This window comes from Acinonyx jubatus, chromosome A2 (genome assembly GCF_027475565.1).
Source record: "Acinonyx jubatus isolate Ajub_Pintada_27869175 chromosome A2, VMU_Ajub_asm_v1.0, whole genome shotgun sequence".
Lineage (NCBI taxonomy): Eukaryota > Metazoa > Chordata > Mammalia > Carnivora > Felidae > Acinonyx > Acinonyx jubatus.
The window spans coordinates 114,087,655-114,103,330 of record NC_069383.1 but is presented as its reverse complement, the minus strand read 5'-3'; the positions used below and the strand labels follow the sequence as shown (position 1 = coordinate 114,103,330).

Below are 15,676 nucleotides of genomic sequence, written 5' to 3'. Positions count from 1 at the left end.
ACTACTCATAGTGCAAGGTGGGTCAAAAGTGAAAGTGCTCTGAACAGTAAGCAGTACACTGTTCAAATGTAAGATTCTGCCTATAGTGTTAGTGCCTCCACACAAGGCACAGTCTGTAGGAATGGTCTCTTACCAGAACAGATCATCATTCACAGTGAAGCAAAGCATAGGTATCTCTCTACCCTCCTCTTCATTTTCCCTTTCTTTTAAAACTTGTTCCTGAATAACTCCTACCTCTTTTGGATGACTGGTTTTTATGGCCTCCCAGTATAAAGAAAAAAAGATAAATATTCTCCATGTGAAGAAGGCTGACTTTATGATCTTCATCAGTGGTATTATACAGCTGGTCCCATTATTTCCTCATTATCAACAAGTAGGATTATGGGTCGAGTAAAGTTGTTCATAAGGTGAAAATTTCAGACTCAAAATTATCCCTAACAACCTCTTAATTTGCCTAAAGGTGGAAGATCAGAATTTCTTTAGTTGCAACTAAAGACGATTTGTGTTTGAAGCCCTGTCATAGCAAAACTATTTGTATTTCAGCCCAGGGTCACATTCAGGGGGACACAATGCCCACACTGTGAGAGGCACATAGGAACTGAGGACTGCAGGAAAGGCATGTTATTTATTGTCCTGCCTCACAGGAACTCTGAGGCATTGGCTCAGTTACAGTGGCAGGGCAGAATCATTTGTGCTATTCAAATGATTATTCCTCTCCATGTCTCTGTTCCTCAGTTATCAAGCACAGTAGGATTGAATTTGAATCAGTTAAAAGAGCATATGGTGCAACTCCATGTATGAGGCAGTTAGGCCCCTAATCTTTAATTTGTTCATAACTATTACTCCTTTTTAGCATATTACCTCAGTTACCTAAGTTATGTGTTTTGTTTTCTTGGTACTTACAAGAGATGATGTTATTTGAGGCTGAATGTTCTTTGCCCACAGTGAGTGAGTATCTGGTTATGTTGTATCTCTTTATCACGGACGAGTTTCATGCTTCAAACAGTGACAGTTGAGTGGACTAGAACTTTGAGCACACATCAATGATTCTTTCTCTGTAGTCAACCAGAGACCGGACCTTGGACCAGCAGTGCACTGTGAGTCGTCCAGGACTGGCCATGATTGCAGGAGCCTTGGCAGTGGAATTGATGGTTTCTGTTTTGCAGCATCCAGACGGGTGAGTTTACTGTTTAGACATGGTTATTTAAACAAAGGAAGCTTTCGTGTCTCCCTTGGCCTTTTCTTGGCCTGACTCTTCTGAGCATTGTGTTGTTCTTTCTGTCCTCAAAAACACAAGACTGAAAAGCCTGGTCTGATTCATTGGCCTGGGGGGATCTTGTCATGTGATCTTTGGGGCTACATCTCTGCATCCTTCTGGAATTGACCTCTCCTGGAATTATTTGGTAACTGATGATAAGGAAAAATAAACATTTTGGTGGGGGCCTTTGGGACCTTCATGCTTCTATTCTGTTAGTAGGTTTTAATCTTAACTGTGAACATTTTGTAAGACAATGCATGAATCCCATGTGATAGAAATTGCACTGGGCTGTATGTGACATCTTCAGTGATATGGCCAAATGGGACTTTATTTTGCTTACGCAGCAAGAAGCCTAGAGGCAGGCAGTCTGTAGCTGCTACACAGGCTTTGTTATGCCATCAGGGACTCAAGTTCCTTCTTATCATTCACTCAGCCACTCTTAGCTTTCTTCCTTATGCTTGTCACCTTGTGGTCACCATATGACTGCTTCACCTCCAGTGTTGCTTCTGTGTTAAAGTTAACACATGTCAGCTTAGCTGAGGTTCCCCTCTTTTAAAGAGCTTTCCTGGAAGACTCACCCATTGATTCTAACCCCTGTATCACATGGCCACCCTTTGCTGCAGGGAAGACTGACAAATATGATTGTTTTGCTTGGGCATATTACCTCTCCAAAAAAGTTGTGGTAAGATAGACATGGAGAAGGGTATTGGATAGGCAAACAGCAGTGTCTGCACACTCATTTTTTTAAAATTATACATATATTCTAAACCCCAGGAGAGATTATTATATAGTTGGTATTCATTATGTTTGGCTAACATTTTCCTTTTTTGTTACTTTTCATTTCCTTTTGCATCTTCAAGCTTCCAGCCAAGGCTATTACTTTTCTGACAGAAGAATGCCTTTTATTATTAACTTCAGGAATGCTATGAACAAGATATTTCAATTTTTGTCAGTCTGAGAATGTCTTTATCTTCATTCTTAGAAGATATTTGTGCTGAGTATAGAATTCTAGATTGGTGGTAATTTTCTTTCAGCACATTGAGAGTAAAAAACTAGTGTTTCTGGCTGCTTTTATTGTTGTTGAGCAGTTTGGTGTTTATCTCACTGCTGCTCCTTTGATACAGTTTGTTTCTCTCCCTCTTTCCCTGCCCTGAGTTGCTTTTAAGGTTTTCTTATTGTCTCTGGTTTTCAGAAGTTGGACTATCATATACCTACTTCTGTATTTATTCTGGTTGTGTTTTCTAGTGCTTCTTGAATCCATGGCTTGATGCTTTTTATCTGTTGTGTAAAATTCTCAGCCATTATCTCTTTAAAATATGACTTCTGCCCCTTTCTGTCTTCTTTCCTTTTGAGTCTTTGATTACGTATCAGAATTAACCTAGGCCCTTTTCTGTATTTTCCAGTACTTTGTCTTTCCTTGCTTTAGTCTGCCCATTTGCTTTTGGCTTCCAGTTTGCTAATTCCTATTTCTTCTGTATCTAATATGTGTCAAGCCATCCACTGAGTTGTTTTTTTTTTTTTTATTGTTTATTTATTTTTGAGAGAGACAGAGCATGAATGGGGGTATGGGGGGCAGAGAGAGAGGGAGACACAGAATTCGAAGCAGGCTGCAGGCTCTGAGCTTCAGCATGGAGCCTGACGCAGGGCTCGAACTCAACGAGCTATGAAATCATGACCTGAACTGAAGTCAGAAGCTCAGCTGACTGAGCCACCCAGGCAACCCTGAGTTTTAATTTAATTATTTTATGTTTCAGTTCTAAAATTTCCATTTGATCTTGTTTTATACATTTCCTGATCTCTACTGAAATTGTGACTTTGATCTTTTTCATTACTTGAAAACACTTAATTGTGTTTTTAAGTCCTTAATCAGATACCCCCATTATCTGGATCTCCTATAAGTCTGTTCCTCTTGTCTATTGGTTTTTGGGTTGTTTATTTGTTTTTTGGCTTTTGGTTATCTATTATCTCCTCCAATACCTGGTATTTTTCCTTTTCTTTTCTTTTCTTTTTTTTTTTGTTTGTTTTTAAACAAAACCTTTGTATTATGGAAAACCCAAACATACATGAAAGAAAAAACATACAGAAAATAATAAATGCCATTATATATACATACCATCCAGCCTCAACAGTTACCAACATATGGCCAGGCATTATTTATCTATACAGCTATCCACATTTTTTCTCTTCCCACTGGCTTATTTTAAAGCAAATCCAAGACATAGCATTTATCTTTTTATAATACCTTATGATATAGTGTCCCTACTATTTTACATATAAAGACAAATTAAAAGTGATGCTTTCATATTACCTCATATCCAGTTAGTTTTTAATTTACCTCAGTTTCTCGAATCTGCTTGTTGTTGTTGTTGTTGTTGTTGTTGTTGTTTTGCTTGGTTATTTTTGAATGACTACTGGACATTTTTTATGAAAAATTACAGAGATGATGTGATTTACATTTCCTTCTGGCAAACTGCTAGGCAAAGTGGATTAGCAGTACTAGAACTAGAATTAGGACTTCTCTATTTGTGATTCATTCCCTAGGATGTAGCCCACCTTGTTCCCAGCCCAAAGCCTGGCATATTTTCCATAATTTCTCCTTATTGTCAGACCCCAAACTCTAGTTTTTCCTTCCAGTCCATTTGTCCATATAACTCTTCAGCCTCTGATCCTATAGCCACTGCTTTTGGAGGTTGGCAATCACTCTATGGCAGAAAGCTCCCCTTTGCAAATGCCTTGTTTACCTCATGGGCTTCTCTCCTCTCACAGGTCTTGGCTCTGCTATTCTTTGTATAAAGATACAAAACTTGGCACAATTGTGATCTGCTCCAGGCAAGAAGACCTTGCTTTATGACCTACAAACAGTAGATTCATCTTGTAATAAATAGAAGTGAGACAAAATTAGATTAATTAAAAAAATAGAATCAGTAACTGTTTTAAGGTTTATTTTTGAGAGAGAGAGAGACAGAGACAGAGCACAAGTGGGGGAGAGTTAGAGAAGGGGGTGGGACACAGAATCTGAAGTGGGTTTCAGGCTCTGTGTCAGCACAGAGTCTGACATGGGGCTTGAACCATAAACCATGAGATCATGACCTGAGCCGAAGTCAGACCCTTAACCGACTGAGCCACCCAGGTGCCCCAAATCAGTAATTTTAAGAAAGAAAGAAGGAAGGAGGGAAAAGACGAGAAAGGGATGGGGGAAAGGAAAGGAAACAAAAAAGAAAATAAATGATTAAACACTTGAAGATTCTCTCCATAACTGTCTAAGGCTCTGCTGCCACGTGTAGGCTAATGAAGGCTGACTGAAGCCAAAAGGACGTTTACACCTGCCTATCTGACAAATACACTGTAATTTGTTTTATTTGTCAGGTACTCATATAGTGCTTGCTTTGTTCTAGGCACTGTTCCGGTCACTTTGCAGGAGTAACTCATTTAATCCTTATAGCAAACCTATTAGGAAAGAACTATTATCTGACCTGTTTTTGATGGGAAAATTGAGGCACAGGGAGGCTAAATTGTTGAAACTTACGTAGCTGGTAAGTGGTAAAACGGGCCTTTCACTCAGCCAGTTTGGCTCCAAACTCTGTTTTTAATCACCCTGCTATACTGTTTGTAACACAGGCAGGAGAGAATTGAATTTTCAAAAGATTTGTTTTTCCAATTCTCAGAAATTAACTTGAATATTCTATTGATTTCATGACTCAAGGGTTTTTTTTTTTTTTCTATGCAAAATCAAAAAGACGACCTGTGTACAGTGTTGGCGGCATATGTAGCTAGTCTGGGTGCAACAGAGTTAAGCGAAAATAAACAGCTTTTTTTTACTTCCTCTCATCTCCGTCATCCCCCTGGGCTACCCCTGCCTTCTCAGTGTTGTTGGGCCTCCTGACAGGGCATATCTGGGACCAAATCTTGGAGAGACGATTCCACGATTCCTTGATGCAACCCCTCTCTCTCCGGCGTTCACCCTGGTTGTAGGACAAAACCAGGTCCTGTGTTGTGTGTCTTCTGTATCGTAAGGAAACATCTCACTGTTGTTCGGGAAGGAGTGCATTCATTCTCCTTCCCAAATAATCCCTCACTGTTCTGCCTCACAGTAGCATTCATATCACCTCAGTTAATTAAGGTGGGAAAGTTTTCCATTTCAAAATTTCAGTCCAGAAAGGTGCCATGGTTTTTGACAAGACTCTCTCTCAGAGTCAGGGAGTTGACCTTAATCGACTTCTCATATGCCAAGCATCACACTTGGCAGTTTTTCCAACTTATTCCTGATTTAGTCCTCATAACTGTCTTGTTCCTATTTTATAGTTAATGCAGTTAATGGACCCAGAGCACAGAGAAGTTAAGCAGCTTGTCTGGGGTCACAAGCTCTGGCCTTTCTGACTCCAAAAATTCATGCTGCTTTTTTTTTCTTCTTCTCCCCTCTTCTTCCTCCTTCCCTCCAGCAGAAATTAGGTTTTCATTAGCTCTCCCCCTGGCCAAATCGTCCTCACAGGTGTCAAACATAAACTTTCGTTAAATGAGTGGCTCTAATTGTTTTTCTTTTCTCAGGGGCTACGCCATTGCCAGCAGCAGTGATGACCGCATGAATGAACCGCCAACCTCTCTCGGCCTTGTGCCTCACCAGGTTAGTGATCTGGAAATGAAGGCATAATTCTGGACCCGGTCCCAGCACTCAGAGGGAATGCATTTGGGGTCACTTGACCACACCATCAGCTCAGCCCACCACTTTTCCACACTTGTTATCCTCTAGCTGCCCTTGAGTTTCAGTGGGTGCACTTTAAGACCACCTACAAGGTATCCCATTCTGTAGGATGGCCGTGAGGAGAATTCATGAACAAGCAGCAGCATCCAGCCTTTGATGCATTTAGCATGTTGACCAAAGGTCTCATAATGGAGAAGCAAGAACAGACTTCGGAACTGGCCAGACGGCAGTTTAAATCCCAGCCCTACAGTTATTAAGATGGCCTTCCTTGGCCAAATCCCTAAACTTGTCTGGGCCCCAGTTTTCCCATGTATAAAATGGAGACAGTCATACTGACCTCACGTGGTAGTTGCAGAGACCAGAGATGGTCTGCAGAGGGCTCATCAGTGGCGCTGGCATGTCACAGGCCCTCAGTGAAGGGTGCTTACTATTTTTGTTGCTGTCATTTGTTAATATTATTGACTCCCTAGCTACATAAAAAGCCTTCTGGGTATGCATGGGAAAACCATTAGAGGTGTCAAAAAATCGGGTTTCTTTTCAGAAAAAGAATCTGAAGTATCATGAAAGAAGATCCATCGCATAGAGAGGGAAAGAGAAAAAAAGTAGTGGAACGAAAACTCAAATTCACGTTGCCTCGCCAGTAGTTTTGTTTCTGTGTTTTTTGGAGGAATGAAGACGTATTCCAATCTCACTTTTTGGAAGTCATTTCTCTAGGCACCATATGTGTATTTCAGTGTGTAAGAGGAAGGCTGACCCCTGTGAAGGGGTGATGGCACCCCACAGTCCTGTCTTGGGGTGTGAGGACAGGCTCAGAGCTGAGGGTGAGAGCAGCCCACTGAGCCCACATTTGTCTCCGCCTGCCTCCCCACCACCTGCCTCCTGTCCTCTAGGACAGCCCTGTCATTTTCCATTTGAGGATTTGAATCAGAAGAGAGGACATTATTTGCCCAAAGCCACAGACACAGGCAGTGGATGAGCCAAAACCCACACCTAAACTTGCACTCCTACTGGTGTCCTTCGTGAGGTTTTGTGAGTGAAACTTCCCTGGCCTGCCCGATGGGAGCGTTCCCTTCAGGTCACTCCTCCAGCCCTCCTGCACTAAGACATCCATCAGACACCTTGTGTTAGGTCACTGACCCTCCCCGAGCTTCAGTTTCCATATCAGTAAAAGCAAGTGCTTTACCTCGTGTCCAGGATTATGTCTGTTATGAGGCTTTGTAAACCATAAAGCAGTGCAAATGCAGCTTTTCCAGTCTGCCTCACACAAGGTGCCATTTATTTGACATGAATGTGTTAATCTTTCTAGAGAGACATTTCAGGTAGGACCCAAAAGACGCTGTAGTAACCCTCCATCAGAAGGAAGCCGCCCTCCAGAGCCGACCCCTGTATTTATGCTCTCGAATCTCCTTCGAATCCCCACCCACTTCCCCTCTTCACATGTCTCCAGTCCCTTTCTTCTGACCTTGAGATGTGCCCTCATCTCCTTTGTAGATCTCATACTGAGAAGGGCCTTAATTAAATTTTCAGTCATGCCCCTGCACTTCTTTCCTTCTTTAAGTCCTTTATGTTAAATCACGGTGGTTGTAGTTTTCTCAGTGCTGAGGCCAGAGGGCAAAACAGTCCCTTTATTGAAGGGGTCCAGCGTCAAAATGCATGTGCCCATGTTTTTAAAGTACTATGGCAACTAATCCCTCTCAGTGTCATTTACCCCCATTGAGCCTCACAATTGTTTGTCATTCACCGACTCTTCTAGTTCTTTCTCCTCGTTTTCAAATGTCTGAAGGATTATTTTGGTTGTTGGCCATCTCTTCATTTGGTCTTTTCAAAGGCTGAAGAATAACCCAGCCATATATGGAAAAAGCCCAGTGCTTGTGGGTGATTAGTTGCTTACATTATTTCAAGTTTCAAGCCTTTATTTTTAGCTACTATCTAAAAAAGACAGTGGAGAAAGAACTTTAAAATTAATCAGGGTTGTGTGGTTCCTATTTATAGGCTTTAAATTTCTTCTTTTTTTTTAAGTGGAGTAAGTCCATTTATGCAACTGTGTTTTGATTAGGAGAACATCGTTTCCACAAAAACACTGGGCTGTGTTGCAATGCCCTGCTGCAGACTCAGCACTTCCCTCCTTCTTTTCCTGGCTCTTCAGATTTCCTCTTGGATAGGAACTTAGTAAACCCCTTTTGTGTGCTTTGCATACAAAGAACAACCCGTGAGTTCCCTGGGCTCCTTTTTTTTTGTTCCCCAAAGGAGAGTGTGTGCTAATTGGCCCCTGTGGAAGGAGCTGTAGTAGAAAAGTGATAGCCCTTGGACAGGAATCACAAGGGCCCCCCACCAGCAGCTCATTGTGTAATCTGGAGAAAGTTGCTTAACTTAGCCTGTGGGCTCTGTGTCTCTGCTCTCCATGTCAGACTGGGGAGGCATGAGGATTACTTAGTTGATCTGCCCGTGGGACCACAGGCAGAATTTGGCCCAGCCAGAGATTGGCCAAGTGTAGGAAAAGGCTTGATTAGGCTCTGACATGGAGTGGTAGTCAGCCTGGGGGGGGGGAACCTCTGATTGATTTTGAAAACCATGAGAAAACCATTTGAAGGTAAGAAAATAGGCTTACGGGTTTATTCTTTTTTAAAAGTGTCTGGCCCAGTGTACATGGACGGGATTCTGCAAGCAGCCAGCAATAAGTGTAGCACTCTTTCTGTCTGTAAAGACAATGATTTTGGCAATTTAAATCATCATTTTATTGATGTATAAAATGCATCAACTCATACAAATCATTAAGTATACAGCTTGGATTACCACAAAGTAAGCACCGTTTATGTACCCAGCACAAAGATCAAAATAAAATGTTATCAAGCATCCCCAAAGCCCCCTTTGTGCTTCTTCCAATTATTATTGCATCCTTCTTACACACAGGCAAGCATCTCTTGACTCTTAACACCATGGGACACCTTTGTCTAATTTTGGACTTTCTGTAAAAGAAATAATATAGTATAGTGTCCTCTTTGGAGCCTGGCTTCTTTTGTTGAGAAAACTTTTTCATTGCAGATCTTAGCATAGTATTATTCCTTTTGCTTCCCATCAAGTGGGATCTTAAAAACAAACAAACAAAAAAAAGTTGTCTTTTCCTGGCTCCTGGGTGGTAGCTGAGTTATTAAAAAGTTAAAAAAAAGGTATAGGCCACTCCTGATGTCTCCGGGAAGTGACGGAAACTGGCAGCCTGTGGAGCTGCTGATCATTTGACTGGACCTCTGTCAGAAAATGAAAAACAAGGTGGCAGCCCAGTAGTCGTCCAAACACCACAGTCATTAATATAGCAGTCAGCTCTTATCCCACTTGTGGACCAGGCAGTTCACATTTTTTGTCTTTGGGTGAATGTACTCTTGGCTCTCAAGTACTGATGAATAAAGACCGTGAATATGTATGCCCTTCCTAGGGGTTTGGACTTGCCAACCCCATGGTTCTCTTGGGCTCTTGAATTCTTTCTTTTAATTACTTTCAGAAAAGCAGAACAAAGCCCAAACTAGGGCAGGACCCTGGGAGAGACCTGGCCTGGGAAATCTCGGAGACAAGTGTGATAGAGAGCTGGGGTCGCTAGCTATGCCTTGGGCTGCTAGTTATTTGGCCTGTCTGCACAGGCTGTGCCCCCACAAATCCTCAGGCCTTTAGCTTTTAATAAGCTCCCTTTGCTCGGAAATGCTTATTGCAGTGTGCCTCTGGGGATATGGATGGACTGACTGCTGAAGAAAGAGATTAAGAAGATAAGCAATAAAAGCCCGTTTCCTGAGAGGTAGCCCAAGAAAGGGAGTCTCCTTCCCCCGCTGTTTCTATACCCATCCGATTGATGATAATGGGAATGGCAGGAAAAAGGGACAGTCTAAATGTCTGGTGTTTCTCTATATCAGATGTTGTGGTTTGTGACCTATCCATCCTCCCAGACCCCCTTCCATTCAGCTCTCCCATCAGCAGATGATTTCCAAACAGTGTGCCAGGCACCATGATGTTCACAGAAGTTCAGTAACTGGCACAAGGTCACCCAGTGTTTATCCCCTTCTGCTTTTGGAGTCCTCTAAGGTTGTGGATATACCCTACACTATTTGGATGTGGTAGGACCTGGTTCCAGCTGGAGGCCCCTGAATAGAAAGAGGGATCTGGTACAAAGTCTGACAATATCCGTGCTTTCTGTGTGGGGCCCTAGAAGAAGAGACGGGGATTGGCCTTACTTGGTGCATGACGGAGGGGATGAAGTACACCTGGTGCCAGAGCTCAGATGTGCCTTAGCATCTCTTGTCCCAGAGGACTGGGGCATAAGTTTACGAGTTCAAGGATGTTATTTGTGCCCTATGAGTTTTGCTCACCTGATGAAGCCGTCCTGTTTGAGAGGTCCCACATGGGAGGCAGCCCAAAGGCTTTATGATCATATAGGTCCGATTAGAATCCTGGGTTTGCGTCTTAATTTCATTTCCATCCATCCATTCTTTAGCTCCTATTACAAAAGGATTTGAGGCAGCTCTCATCACTTGTTACTATGTGGCCTTGGACAGGTTACCAATCCTCTCTGAATTTCATATTTTATACCAGTAAAATGGGGATAATCATGGGGCACCTGGGTGGCTCAGTTGGTTGAGCGTCCCACTCCTGATTTCAGCTCAGGTCATGATCTCACAGTTCATGAGTTTGAGCCCCGTGTTGGGCTCTATGCTGACAGTGTAGAACCTGCTTGGGATTCTCTCTCCCCTCTCTCTCTGCTCTTCCCTTGCTCTCTCTCTCTCTCTCTCTCTCACTCAAAATAAATAAACTTAAAAACATGATTGTCACTTCAATGTTTTTAAAAAAATGGGGATAATTATATAATATACTCCTGGAATTAACATACAGATTACATCACATTTATCAAGCACAGTTCCGGGCACATCAGGGACACTTGTAAATGTTGGTTTTATCTTTCTCTTTCGCTTTTAATTAAAATGGTAAAATGGGAGCTTCTGTGCTCTGCTAAAAAGGAAGTTACAAAGAATCTTCATAAAACTCTGGAAGCAATGAGTGTGTTGGGAAGGGTTGCAAAGACTGGCCAGCTCCATTCTGCAGGATTTTTCTAAGAATGATGCTGGCTCGTTTCCAGCTCAGTTCTTCTGTCCCTCGGTGACTCCAGTTTGATAAGGAGAGGTGAATCTTTGGGAGTCGCCGACACCATTGTCTGAAATGAAGATGACTGTGCTGTGCCTGGGGTTTTGCAATTGCTCAACTCCCCATTTTGACATTTATTTTGATTAAGACTCTTTTCAGCATCCAAGAGTGAACTCTTGGAGTTTGGAGTTCATTTTTATTTATTCAAACTCCAAGCTCTAGAAGTACTGCCAGGCTTGCCGGAAACTGGTGTGAAGTCAAGGCAGCAGGTTCCGTTGTGGCTGTGCTGTGCCTCCTCAGAGTGGCTATTTGTCTGTGGGCGTTTGGTCCCTGCTCCCCATCGAGGCAAGGTGGGCTTGGAGTTCAGGCTGATTTCACTCAGTTTTGGCATACACACTACCAGTGGTAGCCCAGAATAGAAGGGGCCCCTTTCTTCTCCTGATCTACTGACTTTGTAGCCAACTGGGCATAAACGACTGAAGATAATTTCATTTACCCAGGCCCTGATAGCCCCTATCTAGGTATTGTGTTTTTGGGTTTTGTAGGGCTGTTTGTTTGTTTGTTTTAATTCCTATGGCCTTCTTTTTCCTTCTTCCCCCCCTTTTTTTTTTTTTTTTTTTTTTACCTCCCTCATGCTCTGCAGCTGTCTTCCCCGAGCTTTGGAGCCAGAAGGAACAGAACTCCGAATCCTGGCTTTGCCATTTAGTGGTTGTGGAACCTTGGGCAAGTGATGCTACTTCCCGGAGAAAGTTGTGAGGGTACATTGAGATAAGTGTGCAAAAACACCCAAGAGCACAGGGCACAGGGATAGTATTCCCTCTCTTCCTGTTTTCCATGTTATTCCAGGACATGCCTTCCCGCACAGCTTGCAAGGCGGAGAGGGAGCAGCTGTTTTCATGGAAGAGAGAAAGGAGAGGGGTTAAGCACTGTAGGGGAGGGACAGGAGAGGCAGAGAAGATGGGTGAGAAAGATACTTGGTGAGTTTGAGGCCCTGCAGGGCCGCGGGCGTGCCAGTAACAGAGCTAGGAAAGCACAGTAAATAAGGTTGAGGGGAAGCAGTCAGGATCCGCTGGGCCATTTGAAAGGCCTGGACCCTCACCCCAAAAGCAGTGGAGAGTCATGAGCTGGATATACCATGGTAAGATTTGGCTGCTGCCTGGAGAATGGACTGGAGGAGATCTAAGTGGGTCTGAGTATAGACTACATATATGTATATGTGTATATATATACATGTATATACATATATATATATACACACACATGCATACATACACACACTGTATATATATTAGCTGGCCTTTATGTGGAAGACCGCCTAATCCAGGGGTTCCCATGTCCAGCTGTGCCTCAGAGTCACCTTGGAAGCCATTTCAGAATTACATTTCCCGGCCCTCTTCCAGATCCGCTGAGTGACAGTCTCCAGAGACGTTAGGCATTTGAGAACCACAGCTTCAGTCTATTAAAAATAAATGGCTTCTCGGTGTCATCCTATGGGACAAAACACAATTCTCGTCAAGTTAACACAGACCAAATCCTGCTCTTTGAACATGCCTTTGAGTTTTGTGCTCCCATCAACATGAGTTCGGTTTCCAGAAGGACCCTTGACACCTTGTCCCTAGCACACACCTCCAGCCTAAGCATGTGTTCTGCCTGTATGCCTGTGGAGCTAATTAGGCATGCACAGGTGTGCCTAATGATTTGGGCTGCGATCACCCACTGTGCTGCTGGGACCGCCCAGGAGGGAAGCCAAAGAGAGTTTAAAGGCCCTGCTCTGAGGCTTTTGCATATCTCCTGCCGGGTTTTTACTCCTGCTGATGAGGGGAGCCTGTCCTGCTCACTAGGCACTGTCAGCCAAATGCAAACACCACCAAGCGCCTCACTAGGATTTGACCTGGGGGATTTCACCTCAGGCTGCTTTCACCCTTGTTGGGGCCTGTGGGCCATGAGAACTAAGGGAGCCAAGAAGCCACAGTGGATTGTGTTTCTTCTAGGTTCTGTCATTCCCAGGTGGGCCTTTAAGGATTCAGGGGGTAGCAGTGATACCTCTTAGAGCTGGTTTGTGTGTGATTTTTTTTTTTTTCCTAGAAGGCAATGCAGAAAACTGAAGCTGGAGATTATTTTGAGGATGGGAGACTGGAGGGCAATACGGACTTATAATTTTCCTTTGTGCCTTTCTGAACTGTTCTGAAAATGTTAAGATTATAAACAGTTCTTTTTTTAATTTACCCTTTTGAGGTATAATTTATTTTTTTAATGTTTATTATTTTTGAGAGACAGAGACTGTGAGTGGGGGAGGGGCAGAGAGACACACACACACACACACACATACATACATACATACATACATACATACATACATAATCCTAAGCAGGCTCCAGGCTCTGAGCTGTCAGCACAGAGCCCAACTCGGGGCTAAAACTCATGAGTTGTGAGATCATGACCTGAGCCGAAGTCGGACGCCCAACCAACTGAGCCACCTAGGTGCCCCTTGAGGTATAATTTATGTATGCTCATTTAAGTGTTCATTTTAATGAATTTTGAGTGCATACACTCCACTCGTATATAACCACTACCACTCCAAGTGAGATACAGAACATTCCCAATCACCCCCAGAATTTGCTTTGCGCCTTTACTTGGTTAATATCCCCACCCTCAGTCCTAGGCATCCACAGATCCATTACCATATGGGCCATTTAAATTTTTTCCTTATTCTTTTCTGTGTTGAGAGGAAAAAAACAATATAAACTTAAAAAATAAAATGTGCAGGGAAGCAGGCAAGGTTTGGCCCCTCTAAGGAATTGCTCTTACTAGCCTGAAAGCTAGGTGGAGAGGCCTATGTGTGTTTGTAAAATTAGCACTTTCCCCCTCTCAGTATTCAGAGGAGGTGATTTAAAAGGAAGTTAAATATTTAAATATTTTGTTTAAATACGAAAATGGGAGTAAATATCCTGTTGGAGTATGGGTTATTTTTTGTTGTTGTTTGCTCTTCTGTTTTCTGTCATGGGCTCATTGTTTTTATTTATAGGTAGAGTTAAATCTTTAAAAATAGTTCTTTAATGCCTGCCCCACCCCCATAAGGAAAGATTGACAGCAAATACTAATAATAGACTAAGAGGTGACAGTAAACTGTGTGCAGTCCCCAAAGTTAGAGAACTTACCTTGAGCAGTGTCGGGAGGCCTTACTTATTAGTTCCCATGTGGATGGGGAAATGACTTTAATATCATTTTATAAAGCCTTTTCATTTGAACATTATTTGGGATGTGGGCAAAATGAGGTGTGGTGGTGCTATCTTTAGAAAACATGGAAAGAATGAGAGGTTTGCTAAATGCTTCCATCTGTTTTCTGACATCTAACAGGAGATGTTGAGTGTTTAGAGCAAATCACAGGAAGGTGTGAAAGCCTTGTTTCACCGAAAGCCCCTGTTTCTTATGCTTGCCTGATGAGAATCACCTGGGGGCTCTTGGTAAGCATACTGATCCTCAGGCCTTACCCCAGGCCTTTTGAATCAAGTTCCAGGGGATTCTTCTTATCGGGCAAATTCAGAAAAATGGTGAATGAGCATAATGCTTCCTATACATTCTAAGTAGGCACACTTCTAAGTAGGAAGGTGATGGTGAGTTTTTCTCCGCCTAAGCAAAGGACAAATCCTTATAAACTTCTTGGATTGTGAATTGAGGACTGGCCTCTTAAATAGGTGTGAAAATATTTATAAGGATTTTGCCTAGGGTACCTGGATTTTAGATTTCTCTGCGATTTCTGTGCATGTCTAAGGAAGGGGCTAAAATTTTAAGTAGCAACCTCTGCTCTTTAAATTTTACACATTTCTTGTAAGCTTGAGGGAATGCAGAGCATATTGTGGAAGCTCAGTGCATTTTTAAATACTGGGGATTTAAAGCATTGTTGATGGGGAAGGGCTTCAAATTGCCTGGAAAATGTAAATGGTGCTAAGTTGGAGTTTTTCTTGTGGTCTGTCTGGGACTTGTTTTCTGTGTATAGTTCAGATATGAATAATTTGATAGGCTTTGGGATTTTTGTGTTTTTGTCATTCATTTCATAATAATATGCAGTCTCTCTTATAAGCATATCACTGTGCCATGGGCAAATGTATATAGTTCAACCTGTGTCTTGCCCTCTAAAAGCAAGAGAAATAAAAAAATATTTTTAAGTAATAGTAGCACACAAGCTGATTCTAAAACTCAGAGAAAGACAAATGACCCAGAATAGTCAAAATAATCTTGAATAAGGAGAACAAAATTAGAAGGCTCGCACTTCCCCAATTTTAAAACTGATGACAAAGCTATTATAATCAAGACAGTGTTGTACTATCATAAGGATAGATTTATAGACCAACAGAATAGAATTGAGAGTCCAGAAATGAACCTTTACACGTATGGTCATTTGATGACCATTCAACTGGGGAAGAAGAGTCTTGTCAATGAAATGCCGGGACAACTGGATTTGTACATGTAGAGGAATGAATTTGGACCCTTAATGTACAAAAGTTAACTCTAAATGATCATAGACATAAATATAACAGCTAAAACTGTAAAACTGGAAGAAAACTTAATAATCCTCATGACCTTGGGTCAGACAATGG

The 15,676-nt window shown here is 42.3% G+C and overlaps 1 protein-coding gene across 3 annotated transcripts in view; it reads left to right on the top strand.

Moving 5' to 3' along the window:
- Positions 1 to 15,676, top strand: part of ATG7 (autophagy related 7) — a 247,397-nt gene that overhangs the window by 60,923 nt on the left and 170,798 nt on the right. For all 3 annotated transcript variants that reach the window (XM_027042645.2, XM_027042646.2, XM_027042648.2), the window contains 2 exons: positions 1,062 to 1,177; positions 5,804 to 5,879. In XM_027042645.2, the coding sequence (XP_026898446.1) occupies positions 1,062 to 1,177; positions 5,804 to 5,879 (192 nt within the window). The remainder of the gene's footprint in view (positions 1 to 1,061; positions 1,178 to 5,803; positions 5,880 to 15,676) is intronic.